We start from the raw sequence: 22,505 nt of genomic DNA, 5'->3' as shown, positions 1-22,505 counted from the left end.
ATGAGATTTTATTAACAAAAGAAATTGCTTCATGTAGAATTCATGTTGAGAGGGCTAATGAAAGACTGAAAAATGTTAACATCCTCTCATATATTCCAACCATGTTAAGAGAAACATCTGATATTATTTTTCAATTTGTTGCAGCACTTGTCAATCCCCAGTCTCCTCTTATTAAGGAGATTGCATTTTGTTAGCTTTGCCATTTATTTTGTACAACACACATATTTTGTTCATCATCATCAAATCACCATTCAAAATAATGGTTTTGTAGGTCCATACATGATTTTACATGATAAACAGACAAATTATGGCATTGTTGTATCAATGTATGTTCAATGTCATTAACATTGTTAAATAAAACCACACAAATTAGTTTTGGACTGAATCAACCCAAGGCATCATCAAGATAGATCTGTGGAAGTAAAAGAATAAAAGATTCAAATTTAGAGCTGCGACCATGCTCAATAGGCAAAAAACAAACAAACTAATAAAACGTCTGTTGTGGTCTTGTGGTATGACACTCGCTTTCAGATCAGAAGGTCCTGGGTTTGGGCCTCGCTCGGCACATAGTTGAGTCCTTGGAGAAGGCTCTTTACTCACAATCTCTCACCGTACTCAGGTGTCAAATGAGTACCTGGCGTTGTCTCTGTCCGAAAAAATTGTAATATCGCCCAACAGGCATCATGTCCCGTCTTACATGTTAAATGTTGCTGTTGGCCAGGGACCCCTTGTAAAGCACTTTGAGCACATTTAGTGGATATTACGCTGTATAAAAACTCAATTAAAAAAACAAATTAAGTGATTCTTTCATTCATCTTGCTTTGTTGATAAGGGGGAAACCCGAAACGTCCATTTTATCTGTTTTCGTATATTAAATTGAAGTTCACATTCAATTTCACAATGTTATTGATTTCTTCGAGTTTCAAGCAGCAACATTTACATTACACCTTAACCCAATAGGAAGTTTAGTTTACCGTGACTAACACTGGTCTAAATAAATCCTTTATTCATCCCATAGAGGAAATTTATCTCTAGGGTCTATTCCCAGGGAAGACTGGAATAACCACGGTGCAGCGCCGCAAATTGAGCTAGGGCGAGGTGACTTGCTCAAGGCCACACAGCGCAGCGGCGGGTGAACGAACTCGGTACCTTTCGGGTACGAAGCAAAAACCGTACCGCTGATCCACGCTGCCCCACATGAAGTATGATAAAATGTCTAGCGTGATTGGTGATTGTGATGCTCATATGAGTATTATAATAAAGGTTACAACACGATACTAAATAGTATGTAGTAGACTATAGTCAATAGCAACGAAAATTAGCGAAGCAAGACTAAGACCTCAAAGACTCAAAGTCCGTGGTCCATAAGATAAAAACACAATAATTCAATAACTCCCTCTCTCTCTCCCTAACTAAAATCGAACGTAAACAGTTAAATCTTTCCATTGGATATACTAAATCTGCCTAAACTCAAAGTAAACTGATTATTGTCCAACAGTAGTTTTACGGAGATGTGAGATTTTGAGAGTGAGAATGAGAAGACGAAATGACTTACCTTCACAGAATACTCTTTATTCTTCATGCTGGCTTGAACTTTGCCGAACATCAAGCCATCTGAGTAAGTGAAAGTCAAAACAGGACCTGACTGATGATGATTTTCACCTCGCGAGACACTTTTATGCTCATTGGAGAAATATTTCATAAGGGCGGTGATGGAAATAGAGTTCGTGTCAGCCATTTTTCTCGACTGTTTAGAGCCAGCCGGTTTGTTGCCATGCGTTGCTGCGCAGGATTACGTCACGACTTAGGAAGCCGATTGACCGTGAGACTGATTGGTCAGCACCAGTGGGAATTGAACCAGAGATAATTTGTGGTGGACACCCGTGGAGATTGATATCCAGGATAACGAGATCAATACATGTATCTCATAGCACCGGGTTCACTCACCATTGGTGTCTACCTCCCATAGTCGCTCCTGGGTTCACTCTCCACTGATGTCCATATCCTGTAGCCCCACATTCACTCACCAGTGGCATCCACCTCTCATAACCCCACGTTCACTCCCCACTGGTGTCCACTTCCCATGGTCCCGGGTTCACTCTCCACTGGTGTCCACATACCCGTGGTCACATGTTCACTCCCGGCTGGTGTCCAACTTTTACTTTCATAGTCCCAGACTCACTCCCCATTTGTATTCACCTCCCTCAGTCCCGGGTTAACTCGTGACCTTCGTTACTCTAGATAGTCACGAAGGCCACGGTTAACTCCCCAGTGGCGTTCACCTCAAATAATCACAGTCACAGTTTCACACCCCAAAGCTGTCCATCTCCAATAGTCCTTGGTTCACTCCCTACTGGTATCCATTAAAAAAAAGTAGGTACATTTCTTCTTGTGTCCATTTTCGATAGTCTCGGGTTCACTCCCCACTTGTGACTACATCTTACAGTCCCAAGTTAATTCCTTATTTATGTAGCCATCCATTTACATATTTCTTTGAATTCAGAGAACCTCTTCGTATTGATACAACTCTACTGCCACTAGGGTGGTGGTGGTCCTTCAGAGCCATTGGGCCGGAGTTTATCCCGGTTTCTATAGTGTGAACCGGACAATAGCAATTGTTTGCTAACCTTTGGATAGGACGCTTGTCTATTGCAAAGTACTTTCCACCAAATCTAACAGACTCAGCTACCCATTCACAGCTGGGTGGACAGGGGTGTCAGAAAAAAAAAATTTGACTGCACGATTTTGGTCCCTTTGCGTGTGAAGCGAGTGCTCTACCAACTGAGATATCGGGAGGCCCTGGGGTGGTGGTGGTGGTAGGGGTATAAAATATGGATAAAATATGTTGAGGGAGGGAACAAAAATCAATAAGACATGCCAACAACCCTAGAGTGAAAAGTGTATATTTAAAAATATTTTTTTTTTAGGTAAAAGGTGTATTCAGTCCGAGTGTGTAAAAAATAAAGGAGAAAATATTGCATGATTGTACAATGAAAAGTAGTCTTCCCGAGCCAAAGGACCTATAAATTATGTGATGTGAGAACATTCAAACTATAAAATAAGCGTATACACGAATGATTCTATACAAATCCTCAAAATATTTTGAAAGGTATGGTTGTTATAACCAACTGAAACTCTAGTATAAATTGAGAGGCATCATCATACAGAAACATTGTTAACAGTTGATGTGTCAGTGGTAAACAGGTTAAAATGAACAACGAACACATTTATGTATTAGTGTCTTAACCGATGACTAAATTAATAAATTTCAGCTTTTAATAATATGTACCAAATCTTCTGAAATCGTAACTGCTTATTTGGGTCAAAAAATTATGCAACATCATACAGTACAGCTCGCGTACAAAGGCATCGGTTGCAATGGGAGCTCGGCTAACAACGGGAAAATGTTAAATCCCCCCTTCTACGGCCTATATAATGCACATAAATCATGCATGGCTATAACGGGGACATATTTCTTGGAACACGGCTACAACGGGGGCTTCAAGTTTAACCAAGTTGAGAAAAACTACTTACTCAAGAAGAAAAGGAACTTATAAGAAAGGAGAGATGAGGTGGGAGTGGCCATAGATTACACAGGACTGTGGGAGTGGCCGAATTGGAGTAATTGTGTGTACTCTATTGACATCCGTCTGTGCACAGGAATGGAAGTCACAGTCACTTTATCTGATTTATTTAATTAGGGAGGTAAATGGATATTTAGGGAGGTAACTTGAATTGTGTTCCTTGTGTTTTGGTTTGTTTTTTAAATTCCCCCAGTATTGCTTCCTATCCGAGTTCCACTGTACTATGGAGTTGGCAGACCTGGCCAACACTGTAGGGGGTTATAAAAAATCCCAAGAACCAGTAACTATTAAATGTAACTAAACCTTGTAAAAGAGCCACATTCATTTGGGACTTTTAACAGCAGGCAAAAGTTTTGGATGAGAAGATCAGTGGAGTAAAAAATGGACTGGCTTGAGATTGAATCAACAATTTACATTGGGAATTTATAGCGCTAATAAAAGCGCCATCTTGCACTTATTGTGAGACCAAACATTGCCAGTAGAGGAGGAGTTCATTCCTGGAGCTTAAAATGGAAATGGTAATAATTCCTTGAGGCAAACTAGGGAGCAAGCACAGATGTATGATATAAATCATTCACACACATAGAAATATCATACACATCTTTTCATTATATCTCTAATAAATCTTTGTTGCACAATGGATAGGTCGCTGGACTTTCAAAAAGTTCTTTCCACTAGCTCTGAATCTGACAGACCCAATAATTGCTGAGAAATTGGTGGAGCAAAAAAAAAAAAAAAAAAAAAAAAAATAGCTGAAGGGATTTGAATTTGAATAGGGTCCGTCTTGCTTGTGGGATGAGTGCTCTACCAACTGAGCCACCGGGACTCCCAGATGAAGTAAAGGAATGAAGAAACTTATTATACATAAAAATAGTTTATTCCATTTAAGAAACAATATTTTTATTATCACACTTTCACTATCTTGTCATCAAATAATTCTACATGCCAGACAGACAGATACATCACAACAGGAGATAAATTTGTTGTACAAGAAGACTCAATAAAATTTGAACATTATGCAAGAGCACTACACACATCATTATCATGTCAAATATATAGCATGCAGACTTTAATTGAACGCATTATATTAGGATACCAAGGACGAGTTCACTTTCTATTGAATCACCCCGTATCTAACTATCTATTTATAACAATAGCAAGGGGAACATTGCATTCATCATACCTGATTCATTCCATTTGATTCATTTCTACACTCAAACCGAATAATTAACATATCCTTGATGCTATTAACATTGTTTCTAGAGGTGGCACAATCACAGCTGAAGACAAAAACCAAAGCGCTGGCTCCTCGAGATAAAATCATAATAAATTGAGATGATTCCTTCATAATTAAATTACTTCAACATCAGTTTGAACTCGACTGAATTCATGGAAAAGTAAAGATGACCATACTATTATCATAACAATAAATGAATAAAAGAGAATGGCTAAAATTATTTACATGAAGCAAAGAACATGCACTGAGGTCATGAGTCTGGGCTGTCACTGTCACTTTTTTCAGCATTCACAATAGAATATGAGTATTTCTTTGTATCATCTGGTATACTGCCTGTCAATCTTGCAATGCGATCAACTGGAATTTAAAGAGAAAACAAATTGGTTGAAAGTGGTTAGCCATTCAAAGCTAAATTTTTATTGTTGATTTTTTATCTCAAAAAGTATTTATGGTTACTACAAATCAGAACAAATTAGCAAAATCCACCCAAGATAGATATGAATAACAAACGACAGAAATATTTAAAATATTGGTCTCTTGTCAATTATTTTGACCATTTCCATTTTGAAGCCTAAATGCACAAAATAAGTTAAACATTCAATATTTCAAACTATATTTCCATAACTGGTAATATTATTTAAAGGAAAAAGTCTCATAAAAAGTGTTGATAATATGCAACATACACCAGGCCCATGGAGACGGAGTTTATCCTGGTCTCTATAGCGTGAAATGGACAATAGCAATTGCTTGCTGTACTTTGGATAAGATGCTAGTCTATCGCAAAGTACTTTCCACAAGATCTAACAGACCCAGCTACCCTATCACTGCTGGGTAGATAGGGGAGTCAGAAAAAAATCTTGACTGCACCCGGGATTGGTCTCTGTCCCTTTGCTTGCGAAGCGAGTGCTCTACCAACAAAGGTATCAGGACCCCCTTTGGTTTTGTGGTCTCAAGGTAAAGAGTTCATTGTGGAGGTATACAGTGGAATACTGATAGCACCAACACACCCTGACTAGGAAATTGGCTGACTTAAGCAATGTTGACTTTCTCCATTATCAATGGAAGACACTTTGATTAAATAACAGAAAATGTTGGACTGCCTTTAATTCAAAGTTTAAGAGTGTTGAATTTATGCATATTCCACTTTATTTTATGCATAGATCTTCTTGGACTGTAAATTACAGTTGCGTCTCTTTAATTCGGAACTCCACAATCTGGATGTCTCCATTATCTGGACAAGTTGCGTTGGGACGGATTTTTTTCTTCTTAAATTGTACTCTTTAGGGACGGACTCCACTATCCAGATGTTTCTGTGTAATCTGGACAAATTGCTTGTAACAGAGGTGTTCGGATTGGTCTAACATTGGGAAAAATTAGACATTCAATGTTTTTTCTAATGCAACTTATCTTTGTTTTAAAATTGGTGTGATTGGACAATGGGTGAAACATTTTAAGTACAAATATATTTCATTGATGGGTAGTTGTAAATATTTGACAATATGTTTTCTAACTCCAAACTTTTGGTTTTAATTATTTTTACTGGTTTATCGTGTATTCAGTAAAGACCGAAATAAATATGGAGGCAGGGTCTTTATAGAAGCAAATAACAACCCCAATGCAAATTAATTTAAATTAGATGAAGAAATGGATTGTGAACCTGTATGGGCTGAAATCAATGTTAGAAACAACACTATCATTGTAGGATTGTATTATCGACCCTCAAATTCCACAATAGAAAGTATCATAACATTGGGGAAATCAATATCTAAACACTTAGCTAAAAAAACAAACAAACATACAAAATAACAACAAAAAAGCACACAAAAAAATGACACATAAAAACCGGAGTGGATTTCAACCTTCCCCACATATGGTGGGAGACCAACACTGTACTCCCAAGCTCCAACCAGGCGGCACAACATAGAACTTTTATTGATATACTAGCGAAAAACACATTTGAACAACTTCAACATCAGCCAACATGAAAAGATAACACATAAGACCTCTACATCACCAACAACCGTAGCCTGATTACAACTTCTGACATCATTCCTGGTCTATCAGATCATGACATTGTTGATTGACTCTGACATAAAACACAGTACACGAGAAAGAGAAAATTATATCTTTATCACAAAGCAAATAAAAACGCTTTACTTGAAAAACTTTGAGACATGAGTGAAATGATAATATCCTTGGAAACAGGTGATATTGAAGAAATGTGGGATATGCTTAAAAATGCCCTTAAGAACATAATAAAAAATAAGGTACCATCAAAATTGAGCGCAAAACAAAACCACTAGCCATGGATTAATACTGATCTAAGAAGAAAAATAAGAAAAAAACCACAAGCTGTTTGTAAAGGCAAAGAAATCCCAAAGCAAATATGATTGGGACCACTATCAATATCAGGAATTCAAAGCATAACCCAGAGAGAAATAAGACAATGGGACTATATTCACAACACACTAGAGCACTCTATGAAAAACGGAAACAAAATGCGCTTTTGGAACTACAGCAAAACAAATCAAAAAGATAGTTTGGAGTAGCATCAGTGAGACACGATGGAGCATTACATCAAGATAGCGTGACTAAAGCAAAAATTCTTAACAATCAGTTCAAATTTGTATTCACACACAATGACTCTAACTCTCAAGGGACAACTTGACAAGAAACGATTTATCCCAAAATAGAAGAACTAGAAATCAAAACAGATGGGGTGCTGAAGCCACTTAAAAACATACAAGAACACGAAGCTGGTGGACAAAAAAACATCCTAAATCACAACCTTAAACATCATGCAACAGAACTTGCGCCCACGATGACAAAAATATTTAACTTGTCTCTCTCTATTCTGAAATCCTCCCAAATGATGGGAAACGTGCAAATGTAACACCAGTTTCCAAGAAAGGCAGTAAACATGTGGTAGCAAACTACAGGCCTGTATCTTTAACGGTGAGTGGTGAGACCCGTGATAATAACAATGTGATGCCGAGATCAGCCTAAGTGATAAGACACATCCCAACCATGGTAGAATGTATAATTTTCCTGTTGTCAAAAGATTTACAAGATAAATTTTCACTCTCTGATGTGTATTGTCATTAAAATTGAATACTGAATTGAGTATTTTCCCTCTGTCGCTTATCCAGACTTGGACCAGCATTTCTTTAATTAAGTGGCATTTCTTAATAAAACGGAACATATATTAATACTTGATTTGTCAGCAAAGGTTGTCAGTGATCAGTAGTGACACTATTGATTGCACTAGAGCTGACAGAAGGCCAGAGGTCCTCGTGGTCAATTATGATTTTAAAAGTGGTCAAATAGAAGAGTACTAAATGATTTTGTCTTAAACAATGTTACTTATTTCGCTAGATTTTTTTGGTATCAAGTGTCTGTGTTAACGGCCAGTTATCACTATATTGATATTGCTGAACAGATGTTTTAATAAAATGTGTGTCGTTATTATTGTTTTTATATTACTAATATCGATTTTTAAAAAGAAGAAAAAATCGGGACCAGAGGTTAATGTCACTATCCATAGGTTATCATTATTCAGGGGTGTTGTTATCCATAGGTTGCACTGTATTTACCTTGTGGCTTTGCGAACCAGTCTGGATCTTTCTTCTCTGCCCTAGAGTTGAAAAACCTCCAAACCATTGCTCCCACCAAATTCCATCCAACAAAGAGGAGAATATAAGGACGGGCCTTTTGTAAAACGCTCTGTGATGAAGGGTTGCCATAACGATAACGCTTCATCTTCCTGTTCATCAAAATTTAAAGAAAAAAAAGAGTTTATGATTGTATTAATTGATGGGACATAAATATTATTGGAGTCTACAACAACCCTTGCCTTGGAGATAATTAAAGCTGATTGAAAATGATGAAAAAAAAAAAAAGGAATTTCATAAAACTTAATTGTTTGCACACCTATCTTGTGTGTATATTAATGCATATGAGCATGGACTCCAATCCTAAGCATTATCATTGCCTGTCTCCCATTTCATTGCTCTAACATTATATCAGGTGCGAGTAAAAAACAAAACACACAGGAAAAGTTTAGAAGCCTGTAATTGCCAGACCATAACTAATGCAAGTCTGAAATTTCAGATGAAGTCCATTACTTCCGATTGCATGCATGCAAATTTATTGCTTTCTACCATTGGATGGTCAGCCAACCTGTTATTTACTCAGGTGCGTGATTATATCAGCACGACATGACCATAACGACTCGTGGTTAACTGACAATAATGTGCGAAATGATTTAATAACTTGTCAGTTTAATTAAAAGTCCTTTCTTGGTTCAGACACTATGCCTGGTTGTATCAAAGACGTTCAAAATCACGATATGAAGAGTTTCCAGACTTGAGCGGGAAGTTGCCACGTCTTGTTGAAAAATAAATAATTGATCCGAATAGAGAGTGGAATAAGTTTTTTTCTTTTAGCAATCTTACATGATTTTCAATACGAAGTAGAAATCACATTCGGTTTATTTCTAAAGATTAATTGCCTCCGTTGAGTCCTGACTTGAATGCAATGGATTCCTTCCAGGAATCTCACAATTTTAGGAGGTAAAAAATTATGTGGTGGTGGTCGTGGGGCGGTTGCAGTTGTGGTGGTTGTGATGATGATGATGTGGTGCTAGTAGTGGCGGTTGTAGTCATGGTGATGATGTGGTGGTGATGGTTGTCGTACTGATGGTGATGTGGTGGCCGTGGTTGTAATAGTGATAGTGATGATGATGATGTGGTGGGAGGTGGATGTAGTAGTGATGGTGACGATTATGATAATTATGATGATGTGGTGGTGGTTGCAATACTGGTGGTAGTGTTATGATGATGACAACGTGATGGTTGCAGTAGTGGTGACGATGTGGTGAAGTTTTAGTAGTGGTGGTAGTGATGATGATGATGTGGTTGTAGAAGTCGTGCTGATGATGATGATGATGGAGTGGTGGTGTTGGTAGTCGCATCGCCTGTGGCTGAGCCGCTGATCGAGCCCCGATATCGATGTTACGGCTCTGGAGTGAAAATTGTGTTAACCGGTGAACATAGTTTTACTTCCATTGCCGTGGAATCGCTTCCTGTGCACTAATTTCGTCACTTCCGGTCTCATTTTAAAGAGGAGAAGCCAGCGCATCAGGCGGCGTTTTCAGATTTTTAATCCGTTCATTCTTTGTTCAGATGCCAGCTGTTTGAAAATTTGGTAAGTTTTAACTTCATTTTAAATACATTTTTCATTATATTACCTATTTTTAATTAATGTTATATTATTCGCCAACCATTTTTCTCTATTTGTGTGAATTTTGGTGGTGATTGATGCTGGCGAAAGGGTCTTTTAGTGACTTTAAATACGATGCGTGTTCATGAAGTTGGCGACGGCCAACCAGGATTGCCTCTCGATGTATCCCCGAGTCTCCTGTGTACAGTGCAGTCTGTAAACTATCGACTGCTTTTGCTTTTGTGACTTGTATAAATAATTTCAAGCTGAATAATTGCTGTAAAAAGACTGAAAATAGTCCCATCCATAATTTTAGTTTTATTTTATGAATGAATGTTGAAACTGAAATGACTTTTTAACTGGGATGATACCGGACAACTAAAAATTATGTTCCACTGATATTATTTTTTATCTTTTATTTTTGTTTGTTCTGCAGGTTAAGTGTGTTGGTTTAATTTAATGTGGTTAATTTCAATACAAATAATACAGAATAGCATGATAGAGTCAATTCAAGTGAAAGTATATTTCATTCATTACTTTACTCTTTACCACAACAAAAATTATTATATAACTTTTAATTTTGTTGATTTAATCATAATCGAAGTACTTTTTTTGTTTTCAGAGTCAGACGTTCATTATGACACCACATTTTCATGTTTCATTTCCTGCCTTGTATTTTTAAATATGAAATTGAAATAACAATATGAATTTGATTGTCTGCCACCTCCAACTCCCGTCGTCTGCCGCCTCGAACTCCAGTCGTCTGTCTTGTATTTTTAAATATGAGATTGAAATAACAACATGAATTTGATTGTCTGCCACCTCCAACTCCAGTCGTCTGCCTCCTCCAGCTCCAATAATCTGCCTTGTATTTTTAAATATGAAATTGAAATAACAACATGAATTTGATTGTCTGCCACCTCCAACTCCAGTCGTCTGCCGCCTCTAACTCCAGTCGTCTGCCTTGTATTTTTAAATATGAGATTGAAATAACAACATGAATTTGATTGTCTGCCTCCTCCAACTCCAGTCGTCTGCCTCCTCCAGCTCCAATAATCTGCCTTGTATTTTTAAATATGAAATTGAAATAACAACATGAATTTGATTGTCTGCCACCTCCAACTCCAGTCGTCTGCAGTCTCGAACTCCAGTCGTCTGTCTTGTATTTCTAAATATGAGATTGAAATAACAACATGAATTTGATTGTCTGCCACCTCCAGCTCCTATAATCTGCTTTGTATTTTTGAATATATGAAATTGTAATAACAACATGAATTTGATTGTCTGCCACCTCCAACTCCCGTCGTCTGCCTCCTCCAGCTCCAATAATCTGCCTTGTATTTTTAAATATGAAATTGAAATAACGACATGAATTTGATTGTCTGCCACCTCCAACTCCAGTCGTCTGCCGCCTCTAACTCCAGTCGTCTGTCTTGTATTTTTAAATATGAGATTGAAATAACAACATGAATTTGATTGTCTGCCACCTCCAACTCCCGTCATCTGCCTCCTCCAGCTCCAATAATCTGCCTTGTATTTTTAAATATGAAATTGAAATAACAACATGAATTTGATTGTCTGCCACCTCCAACTCCAGTCGTCTGCCGCCTCTAACTCCAGTCGTCTGTCTTGTATTTTTAAATATGAGATTGAAATAACAACATGAATTTGATTGTCTGCCACCTCCAACTCCAGTCGTCTGCCGCCTCTAACTCCAGTCGTCTGTCTTGTATTTTTAAATGTGAAATTGAAGTAACAACATGAATTCGATCGTCAGTCTCCCCCAACTACTTCTGTATCATTGCTTGGACTTCGATGTATTTATTCAGTATCATTACCTGGATATTGCCTGTGTCTACATTCCATGCAGCCAACAACCCATAGTGCCTAGATTTTGTTGTCTTCTGTCTTTTGCCACATCTCAGCCATCTTATGGATTTAAGCGAGTCAGTACGTGAGTACCCTTTAATTATCTGTTCTCTTAGTGATGTTGAATGCAAAGCAATTATCAAATTTTCTAAAGTTCATTTCAATTTTAATGTAGTTGAATAGTTAGTCATATGATACATCTCTTCGAGATGTTCAGTTTGATATATGACATGCCTATGTTGCAGAAAGTTTGCAAAGTGTCGGTATTTATCGGCTTATTGTTTGTTATTATGTAATATGTTACGTAATATTCAATTTTGCATTTTCAGGTTAAGTTTTCTCTACCACTCTTATGTAGTTCTTGTTTTTAATTTTGCATTTTTATCACTGACCATGTTTGCATATATAAAGCGGCAAGCTTGTTTCTCCCGAGTACTGTTGGTGCCCAAATGTCTTGTCCAAGGATGCAAAAACATTGGGCAGTACATTTGCAAGTTGCATTTACTGACACTTGTTCAACTTTATTTCTAGCCCTGTTCATTGTTTTTTTGTTTTTTTTTCTTCTCTCCGAATACCAGTCATCTTTCGTCTGTTGCTCATTTGCCAATGCCAAATATTAAGTGCCTTCCCCAAGGACACAACTTTAGTGTCTAAATTCATACGTTTACGCTCCTTTCCTCTTGTTTTAACAATTTTTGTGTTCAAAATTAATCATAGCCATAGTATTGTAAGCATGCTCTGGAAGAAGACCACCCTCAAATCTGTTTTTAAAGTTATTATCCGTTCCTCGCGCCTTTTTTTTTCATTTTCTAGGGTTATGTAATTGCGTGACGTTGCATAATATTGCATAATAATCATTTAATTTTTTAAAAAATTGCTTCGTCTTTCCTTTGCGATCATTTTGATATATGGTTTTATATGTATTCCAACCCAAATAACCGTGATTTTCCATTTCCCCCGCTTTTCGGTTGCTCTCTGGTCACAGTTTTAGTTTCTTTTTTCCTCTTAAATTATATTAAGTATTTTGGTCCACTTTTGCGGACTAATAATCCCGTAACTTTGGTTCTAATTGTCACATTGTCATAATTTTGGTACCATTGAAAAGTGTATTTCTTGCAGAATAGCATGAGACTATTTTGAAGACAATTGCTGCAATCTCAAATTTTCATGCAACTACCTAGGTGGTGTTGGTTGAAGTATTGGTGATGACGATGATGTGGTGGTGGTGGTGTTTCTAAAATTCTCACTCTCTCATTTTTAAGGGACAGAATGAGAGAGGAAGAAAAGAGAAAATGAGAGAGAGAGAAAAGGGAAAACGAGAGAAATAAAAGAAAAAATGAGAGAGAGAGAGAGAGAGAGAGAGAGAGAGAGAGAGAGAGAGAGAGAGAGAGAGAGAGAGAGAGAGAGAGAGAGAGAGAGAGAAAGAGAGAGTGTGTGTAGTGTATTAATAATATCAGCATCACTCTGTGGCAGTGATCAACAACATCACAATGTGGCAGTTATAGTCAATGATGATTTTTTTACCAACGCAGTGGCAACTGACGTTCCAGTTCAAGTTCAAGTGTGTTGCCGTGACTGCCGTGACTAGAGCTGACGATCACTGTCCGTGGCCGTGGCAATTGACTAGACTAGGTATACTAGACTTATTATCAAAGTACTATTGAAGTACCTGTAAACGTCTCAACAATCCTTATTTGTGATCGTTCTGCAGGCCAGATTGGGTAAGAATGATACTAAATCATCATTGTCATCAAACGCAGTCGAAATCAAAAACAATGTCAAAAGTCAAAACACGGATATGTCTTCTTTTACTTTCGGTATTGGACACTATCTAATTCCTTTTTCGTCAATACTAGAAGTCCATTTGATTTTGATAGAAGGAGCAAAGTCAATGAGTAAAGTTAATAAAAGCTGTCAGAATGCTTCACAGAAAATAAAAATGTTTTTTTACTCGAGCAGTTATAAAATTATGACAAATTATTGAGAACTTTTTCATACATTGCAAAATGTTAAAAGGGAACGAGTACTGGAAACTTCCATGTATCCGATACGCCTCACGGATACTTGTCTTCTTCCATGAAGCGGCTGAAGTAAGGCGGGTAATGTAATAGATTGTAGACGTCTAGTTTGGGGAAAAAAGTAAATACAACGAAGTCAAAGTGAAAGATTTGTTTATCATGGCAACTTTTATTGAGTTAACAACTGTTGAGCACGCAAAAACAGAAAATTGCCATTTTATTCCATGTGAAATTCAGTATGACGGACCTGCAGATATAAACAATTTCTTTACCACAACAGTAGTGGAGTCTGAAAAAGAAGAATCAAAAAATGGTAATGACTTATAAATATATCATCCGATATAATTAAAGAGCGTTTTCATGTTTACCTGTATAACCCTAACCTCATTTCAATACCTGACAGTTGGCACTGTTCGCGGATTGATGTCCCTGACGAGCGGGTGACCATCTATGTAACGGTAACCGGCACCTAGCCTTAGAATCCACATACACGGTAACTCCGCTAACTAGTTTGTGCTGCTATACAAGCAATGAATGGACCTCTCTCTCTCTCTCTCTCTCTCTCTCTCTCTCTCTTCTCATTTTTTCTTTTCTTTCTTGTTATCCCTTTTCTCTCTCCCATTTTGTTTACTGACATCAAAGGATTGCCAGACAAGACAGGCTAATTAACTCAGCACAGCACTTGCTGTCTGCATCACAAGGTGCGAAACGTGATTGCAGTCCACCCAATGCTGTGTGCTTGTTTACATTGACTGACCACTCGATTGCAATTCTTTACCTGTGCATTGTTTTCCTCTGCTGGGCGGTAGAAAAAAAGAAATGATTACAGAGAGGACTCGCGTCTCATCTTTTGATTGAATTTTATGGCCCCTGTCCACATTGATAAACTCAAAAGGCAATTGAACTGGCATCAACTCAGGGGACGTCTTTTTCCCCATCAGAAGGCTGGCTTTCGAGATTGAAAGGTCGACAGAATGTCGTATTTAGAAAAGAACATGGCGAAAAACACGATATGTCTCCTCTGCCAGCCAATGGAGTGATGAAGTTTTGAACAACTTCTTCAGCATTCAGACTCTAATGACATTTACAATGCACACGAGATGGGGCTTTATTACAATCAACGATTCACGATTACTATTCTTACAAACAATAAGGTCACATTTTGTTGTTTGACAAATGAATAAGAAAAGAAAGTTTAAAAAAACAGCAAATGCTATTTGTAGCTTCTCCGCTTAATCGACACACTAACATGAACTCCCGAGGGTGTGTGATTATGCAGAGTTGACTGTATTAAGTGTTGCTGTTGGCTAGGAACCCTTTCTGCCTTTGTAAAGCGCTTTGAGCATGTTTAGTTGATATTGCTCTGTAAAAATATTTATGTTTTTTGTTGTTTTTTTAAACACAAAAATTGAATTTCATATTTTGATTTCTTCAGAATTGACTGCAACATTTCGTGGGAGACCCCTTAATGGATATGACTTGAATGTACCATCAGGATATACGGGTATATAATTTCACTCTATACATTCATATGAATGTGAAATTCTTTTAATATGTTATATTCATAGTTACAACATAATAATAATAACATGATTTTTACCGTTTGTTTTAAGTTTTAAGTTCTATGTTTCTTACCTCACTTTAATTGATGAATGCTGTAGGTTACGTTCTAGGTGTAGATGGGGTCCCCCTTTCCGATCTTCTGCCTTCTAAAATCGACTATCCCGTTCAATCCCACATCACCTTCATTCACCAGTCCAACAGTTTTCATGTATATTGGTGCCAACAACACAACACACAATGATAATAATAATAATTGGTGTTAAGAGTTAAGATTCTTACTGCACATCTCACTAAATCACATAAGTGAATTGTGTACCTATACAGTACACAATGGATTCTAGAACGCTGAATTCCAGCACGCTCTGCAATACGAGATGATGGAGCAGAGTGACTAAAAAAGTTTTCTATTTAATAAGTCGTTATAAATGAGCATCAGTTTTTGGCACGCTCAGATTCTAGCACACTTTTTGGCTTCTGGGAGTGCACCAGAATCCAGCGGTGCTGTATTAGATTTGTTAAATGGATTACTGAGCATTGTGCAGCTTCTTAAATACTTAAAAGTCAATGTACATATGGCTCAGTAAGACAGTGTCTTGTATTGTAATAAAATCATGCAGTATTAGAGTTCGTCAGTGACCTGATGAGTAACAAAAATAATGTTGGATAAGGCGCTTTTCACAAATTACCAATTCCCCCACTCAGATTAGGTTGGAATCCTGACTGAAGTTTGTGATGGATATTCTAAGAATGCTAATAAAAAAAGAAGCCTAAAAGATGACTTGTCATGCACGAAATGGGAATTTGGTAGAACTGGGAATGCGCTATATGAATGTTCATATTTTTACTTGCTTTTGAGTCTGACAACCCATGCAATCTTTTTTTCTTCTTCCATAATCTGTTGCAAGAGATTTATTTTTTCTATAAAATTTGTTTCCTGTAAATACTTAATTCTCTCTCCTGCGTTTTGATAGCTAAAAAAAGCTTTTGTTAGTCTCAGATGCAATTAATCTGGTGAAAAGCATTTTGTGATAACTAGCACCCTATTCAAAGAGTCCAGAGGATTTGTTACTCTTTGTTTAAAACAAAAGAAACTGTGATAAACTCTGGCTCCATGGTCTTTATGATTCTAAGGGACTACCCCACTATATTTACCTTCTTAACTTCAGTTTTATGATAGAAGTAGAGGTGTTTTGAAAGGATTAAACTACTTTTGTCATTATTTATGATTGTTAAAATGTACTTTTGTCTTAAAACAGATTTGTAATATTTGGAAATTTGATGTTTATTTTAGGTTTGGTTGTGAATGAACCTCACAAAAGAGCCACTGAAGACTTGGACCGAAGACTGATTGTGACTCATAAATTTGACAAGTTCACTCATTGGAATCTGGACAGACAGCCAAGTCAGGATGACCTTGTCCAGCGTGCCTTCCAGTGGATTGATATTGCATCAGTGGTATGTTGGACATTTGAATAAGATTTTGTTTAAACACAGGCTGAAAACTTAGTTTTGGTAGGAGATCAATATTTTGCTTACATTTTACCCAAGTCGCTTTTCGTAGAGAAGTATGTCGAGATTTTAAGGTTGTTACCCCGAAAATATTAATCAGGGATTTACTTTTCTGGCTAAGCCAGAAATCTGGCTATTTAGCCTGTATCTGGAATTTTTGGCACATGTTAAATTTTCTGAAAGGTTATCCGGCAATTGGTTTGAATCCCCGGCCAGAAAAACAGGGTTGAAATCATTCTGAATTTATAGTAATTAGTCGATGCCAGTGAACTACTCATGGTTTTAAAATTGTGAGGTATGGGGCTGATTTTCAGGCTTTTTTTATAACAGTACTCACTGGATTCCAGCATGCAAAATTCCAGCACACTCTGCAATACTGCGTGCTGGAGCTGGGTGACCAAATTTTTACTATAGTAAATTGTTAAACCTACATACTAGATATGTATTTTACCACACTTTATTAACAAGCAGTGTCACTGAAACCCCAATTGGTTCTATTTAATACCCCAATTTCCCCATAATGCATGAAAATCAGTCCATATTCCTCTACAGGCAGTATCATAAAGGGAAATAAGCAGGAAATAATACTTGAAGATCAGGGTATGTATAGGTTACCTCCCATGAGCATCAGATTTCGGCACATTTTTTACTTCTCCCGGGAGCATGCTTGACACAGCGAATACTGTATCATTCTGTGGCATCCTGATTAACTCACTCAACTCTAACACCTACTATCTCAGTATTTGACTGCAACTACTTTTATATTACTTCATCAATATTTGCATTTTAAAAAATGAATTATATATATATTATTATCTTACTTTACTGGAGTTCCGTCTCCCTACAGAGGTTAAATGTCATGGAACGCCATTCTTCACGCTCAAGGGCCATTACCGAGCAGCCGATTATCTTTTTGCCAGTTGTTTACATATTTGCTATCCAGGACTTCCTTGGTTTGCCCCATGCCTTTCTGCCATTTTTGGATGGTATTGTGTCTCCGAATCTGTCCATAATAAGTCAGTTTTCTCATTTTAACAGTTTTCTGGACCTTTGGCTGCATCAATAAGAACCAGAATGTTTGATTTCTTTCTGGTCCATGGTACTCTCAGAATTCTTCGGTATACTCACATCTCAAAGGCATCGATTTATCTTTCTATCTCCTTAGTTATGGTCCATGTTTCACATAAACATATTATTAAAACTACCATAATTTTTACAGATTTGCAGTTGAATATAATTATGTACATGCCAATTCTCTTTTAGATGAATGAGTATTTTTTTATTTTTCAATTTTCAAAAGTACCCAGAATCACTGGGAGATTGCACAATACGAATACGTAAAGCTAGGGTTGAGTGAGTTTTAATGTATAACCTCTTCTTGAATTTTTAATTAGTCATTAAATGCATTCCAATGTACTTATCTTATCTTATTTACCTTTTACACACAGATTCACAAGCCTGTTACAGATGACCCTGGTCAAAGTAAATGACAAGAATCATCAGCATAAATTGTATTAGTAATAAAAAAATATGTTTGATTTTAATTAATCTTTGGAAGCACTATGGTATGAAATTTTCATGTTCATTGGATGGAAATGTAAGGATTTAGTCCAACATGGTCTTTTCAGATAGAAAAGAAAATGTTTAAGCCATGAGATGGTATTGTCCATGGTGGGAGCAAACGTTATCTTTTTCTATACATTGCAATTACAGGCTTGCAAGACTCATTATAATTAGGGACTGTTTGCATACGTCATCAAGAAATTTGCCCTTTTTGACCCCCCTCCTTGCCATCACTTGTCATCATTAGCCTGACCCCCCCCCCCCCCCCCCCCCCCCCCCGAAAGATGACTTCTTCATCATACAAAAGAAAGAAATATTAACTTTTTTTTCAACTCTCCGTTTTTCATTCTATAGAATATTATGATGCATTGCATATAGAGGATTGGGCGCAATATAAATAAAATTCATTATTATTATTACTATTCATGAGTTGAACCATAATATTATTATATAAAGGAATCAGCTGGACATGATGTCATCCAAATTTGGGTAGTAATCATTGTAGCATGTTACCTTTTGTCGTTGAGATAGAAACAAACTTAGAAATATACTTCCAAATCGTCCATCATTGTTTATCTTCAAATCATGTAGGATGTATAGTTTGTACATTTCTCCAAAGTTTGCAGCATGAAGTGTCAGTATATATTTCATTATTTGAAGCATTTATTGAGTGTGGCACACATGTTTAGTTTTCCATTCTTCACTTTCTTGATGACATCATCTTTGGTCTGACCCCCGCTCTCTCCCCCCCTCCCCCCCCCTCCCCATGTCAACATATGGCAGATCCACACCCACACCCTTCCCCTATTGATGATGTAATATGTGAACATTTCCTTAACAAAAGATCACATTAATTTAATCAGCGAGAGGTGTTTAAGGAGAAATAATCAAATCATTAACATAAAAGTTAAAGTCTGGTTATAGCCCCTTTAGTCGTGTAACATTCTCCATATATCCACCTGTTTTGTTTCAAAATCATTTTCATTCATCTATGCTCAATTCGTTGTATTTTTGTTTTCTTTATCCAAGTACGAGTGATGTGGAATTACTGGGAAAAGACTAGATTATACATTAAGACCAGTAATTTTCAGTTTGCCAGTTATAATTTTCATTGCAAATAATATAAAATACAGATGTCAGAGTAGTGGAATTGTAACAATGTCTGTTAACAGTTTTCAATGTTTCTATAAAGTATAAAGACAATAAAGGAATATAAACTGTGTGATATATTTTATTTTTTAAATCCTTTTTTATTTAAAATATTTTAATGAATCAAGTGACAAACTCTAGGCTCTGAACCATCTCTATTACCCACATTCATATATATGGCTTTCCGTTTTGTGGCAACTAAGATTTAAGGTCAAAGGTCAAATTTAGTCTGGCTTGAATTCACTCAATCAGTTAAGAACGGAATCTCAAGTACATTACAAACTATAGGCATATGCACTGACTAAAGTCCCAGATGACCCCGGTTTGAGTCTATTATCAGTATATCTTTTTCCTTGTAAAAGAAATGTAGTCTCCTGAATGCTTACTTTGCAGTGGTGCATTCCGGTTGATGTCTTTTCATGAAATTGAACCTGCAGACTTTTAGTCTTTTGGGTCTTGGATCTTGCCTGCCTTGAATGGTAGCAGAGTTGTCTCAGTGTCAAAATTCAAACAATGTTAAGCATGGTCAGTGGCCAAATGGATGACAATGATCATGGAAAATTATAGTCCCGGATGACATTGGGCACTTCAGTAAGGTACTATACACGCATTACCTTAATTTCAGCTAAAGTGTGAATGAGTATCTAACAGTAGGCAGTGATGGATATTCAGTGTTAGTACAAAAAGGATGCCTTATGGGTGACTGGTACTGTATGATATGGAAATATTCAATATGGCCTGCTGAGGGATTAAATGAAACATTGTAAATGCACTAGTAACTGTTGTTGTTGGCTCGGGACCCCATGTTAAGGCACTTTAACTTTAAGAACACATTGCGTAAATAAAGACATATTTTCCCTGAAGATGAATAAAGGGAATTTTACTTTATTGGTTATTTTTGATTGATCGGTTTTTCAAAATCATGACATGGAGAGATAAATCCTTTTTATTACCAATAAATGCAACGCATATCGTTTACAAACATAAGTTTATTACTTTGTTTTTTATTACTCACACTAGAGCAAGGTTTTCTCAAACTGAGAAGACTGTTTTGCCTTAACAACTTAATATGTTGAGCAACATGTTACAAGGGGTTTGGATTGCTGCGTTGTGGTTTTCATTGAATTTAGGGATTTTACAGTGCTTAGAGCACTTTTAGGTCATTTCAGCACCAGTAAATAGGGAGATTTTAGCGGGAAAGTTGTAGATCTGAGGCTAAAAGTAATAACAAAAGGGATTGTTCAACTAAGGAACAGAAGATTCCATGAACAATCTAATCAATGTGCTTATTTTTACATTACTTGAAAGTTCCATCCAGGCACAAGTAAATGATTCCGCAATGAGGGACACACTCAAATAGTTACCAAAAGTACTGTATATTCAAAACTAAAAATGAGAGTTGGTTTAAAAAGAAGAAAAAAAAACTAACATTTAACTGCCTCCCTCTCAGCTAGTGATCCCTGCCAGGACCAGGAAAATAAACGAGATATGTCAATCCAGAACAAAGACGACAGCAATGTTGGAAAACATAGGGGTAAAGAAGACAACAATAGTGACCTCTTTGCCAATCATGGGAGGTCAAAAGACCCCATGCAAGGATCGCTACACCACATTTATTTACTGTCATAGCCAACCATTAGCAAATCATGGCGCATGGCATTGAAATTGGAAGCCATGGCTACGGGATAAGAATAAGAGAGGTGTTGGTTATGAGAAATGCGGATGGTGCAGTGGTGCCAACATCGAGTAAAAAATGCATATTCTTAAGCATTTTGCTCAATGTTCTCATTTTGCTGAGGATTGTATGTATTATGATTTAAGCATTTTAACAATCACCCACTTTTAGCGTACTTAAACTTAAACACTTTAATCTGTTTGTTGACCTGGGCGTTCATATAGTATTATATGGTTGGGTCATATCAGACTTATAAGTGGATTATATAGTCTATAAAGAGTAAGTTTATTCATTGATTTAAATTATCACTTATAATATTCCTTGTATGGACTAATTGCCTATCATCATATTTAATGCTAATTATCGTTTTTTGCAAGATTGTACGCATTTTTCTAAATTTTACTCATTTTGGATCTCCATTGTCCACATTTTCATGGGCCAGGGTGGCAGCACTGATGGTGTATGCATATGTGTTGCATACTGAACATACACTTGTAATGATACACACAATACCCACATCTGTAGCTGTCACTGTCACAGTAAATCATCAGGATGCCAAATGATTTTTTTGAAAAAAAAAAAACCCTGAAACTGAAAGGAGCTTCACATCTCACCTTATAAATGAGCAAACAAAAACATCTCCCTTAACTTTCCCCTCTGCAAGTGTATGGGGCCTTTGTTCAATCAATTCCAATAACATTGTTCTCGAGATGAAGGACTTTCACTGGCATTCTAATTGATTGGGGACAGGAAAAGCGACTAAGGTGTGAAAAAAAAAGGTGTAATTAATTCTTTTAAAATTTTTACTTTGGATGGCTGGGTGAAATTAGTTCAATGAAGGAATGGAAAGATAACAAAGAATTTTAAGGAAAAAAATTGGGACATTTGAATGAGTTCAAGGAAACCATACTCTAATGTATTCAAAAGTTGATATCATTTCATTATAAACATAAAAAAAACCCAACCAAAAATAAACAGACAAAATAAATTTTAAAAACAAAACAAAATAATAAAAATGTTAAATAAAATTTAAAAACACCAGAAAAAATAAACAACCCGGTAATTTGAATAAAGAAGATTTATTTGTTATCACAAATTAATATAGGATGGTAGAGAAT

General features: G+C 36.6%; 2 protein-coding genes and 1 long non-coding RNA gene across 4 annotated transcripts; 1 reads left to right on the top strand and 2 right to left on the bottom strand.

Moving 5' to 3' along the window:
- Positions 1 to 301: 301 nt before the first annotated feature.
- On the bottom strand, positions 302 to 1,806 carry LOC144964992 (uncharacterized). The gene is made up of 2 exons (XR_013643962.1): positions 1,556 to 1,806; positions 302 to 412 (listed from the first exon to the last, which is right to left on the bottom strand). It is a non-coding gene; the product is annotated as an uncharacterized LOC144964992 (long non-coding RNA).
- A 2,633-nt stretch (positions 1,807 to 4,439) lies between these two features.
- Positions 4,440 to 13,735, bottom strand: LOC144962568 (uncharacterized). 2 transcript variants are annotated; one of them, XM_078895610.1, is made up of 3 exons: positions 13,580 to 13,735; positions 8,415 to 8,584; positions 4,440 to 5,178 (listed from the first exon to the last, which is right to left on the bottom strand). In XM_078895610.1, the coding sequence occupies exons 2-3, from the start codon at positions 8,578 to 8,580 to the stop codon at positions 5,072 to 5,074; spliced, it is 273 nt and encodes a 90-aa protein (XP_078751736.1). In that variant the 5' UTR covers positions 8,581 to 8,584; positions 13,580 to 13,735; the 3' UTR covers positions 4,440 to 5,071. The 2 variants fall into 2 exon arrangements, with proteins under 2 accessions (XP_078751736.1, XP_078751737.1); XM_078895611.1 differs by lacking the exon at positions 13,580 to 13,735 and adding an exon at positions 13,435 to 13,551.
- A 27-nt stretch (positions 13,736 to 13,762) lies between these two features.
- LOC144962567 (ribonuclease H2 subunit C-like) lies at positions 13,763 to 19,788 on the top strand. Its single transcript, XM_078895609.1, has 4 exons — positions 13,763 to 14,241; positions 15,364 to 15,432; positions 16,783 to 16,946; positions 18,449 to 19,788. The coding sequence occupies exons 1-4, from the start codon at positions 14,088 to 14,090 to the stop codon at positions 18,488 to 18,490; spliced, it is 429 nt and encodes a 142-aa protein (XP_078751735.1). The 5' UTR covers positions 13,763 to 14,087; the 3' UTR covers positions 18,491 to 19,788.
- The last annotated feature ends 2,717 nt before the right edge of the window (positions 19,789 to 22,505 follow it).

This window comes from Berghia stephanieae, chromosome 1 (genome assembly GCF_034508935.2).
Source record: "Berghia stephanieae isolate SIO BIC M18660-M18661 chromosome 1, UCSD_Bste_1.3, whole genome shotgun sequence".
In the NCBI taxonomy this organism is placed as follows: Eukaryota; Metazoa; Mollusca; class Gastropoda; order Nudibranchia; family Aeolidiidae; genus Berghia; species Berghia stephanieae.
This window is presented reverse-complemented; position numbering and strand designations above follow the sequence as displayed.

What these genes read in the sequence shown, in the direction of transcription:
- LOC144962568 (XM_078895610.1), bottom strand. Translation starts at nt 8,580, where the DNA reads ATGAAGCGTTATCGTTATGGCAACCCTTCATCACAGAGCGTTTTACAA. An exon ending in CTGGTTCGCAAAGCCACAAG is followed by an intron (nt 5,179 to 8,414) that starts GTAAATACAGTG and finishes TTTAAATTCCAG; the next exon opens with TTGATCGCATTGCAAGATTG.
- LOC144962567 (XM_078895609.1), top strand. Translation starts at nt 14,088, where the DNA reads ATGGCAACTTTTATTGAGTTAACAACTGTTGAGCACGCAAAAACAGAA. An exon ending in TGTACCATCAGGATATACGG is followed by an intron (nt 15,433 to 16,782) that starts GTATATAATTTC and finishes TGTTTATTTTAG; the next exon opens with GTTTGGTTGTGAATGAACCT. An exon ending in GGATTGATATTGCATCAGTG is followed by an intron (nt 16,947 to 18,448) that starts GTATGTTGGACA and finishes TTTTACACACAG; the next exon opens with ATTCACAAGCCTGTTACAGA.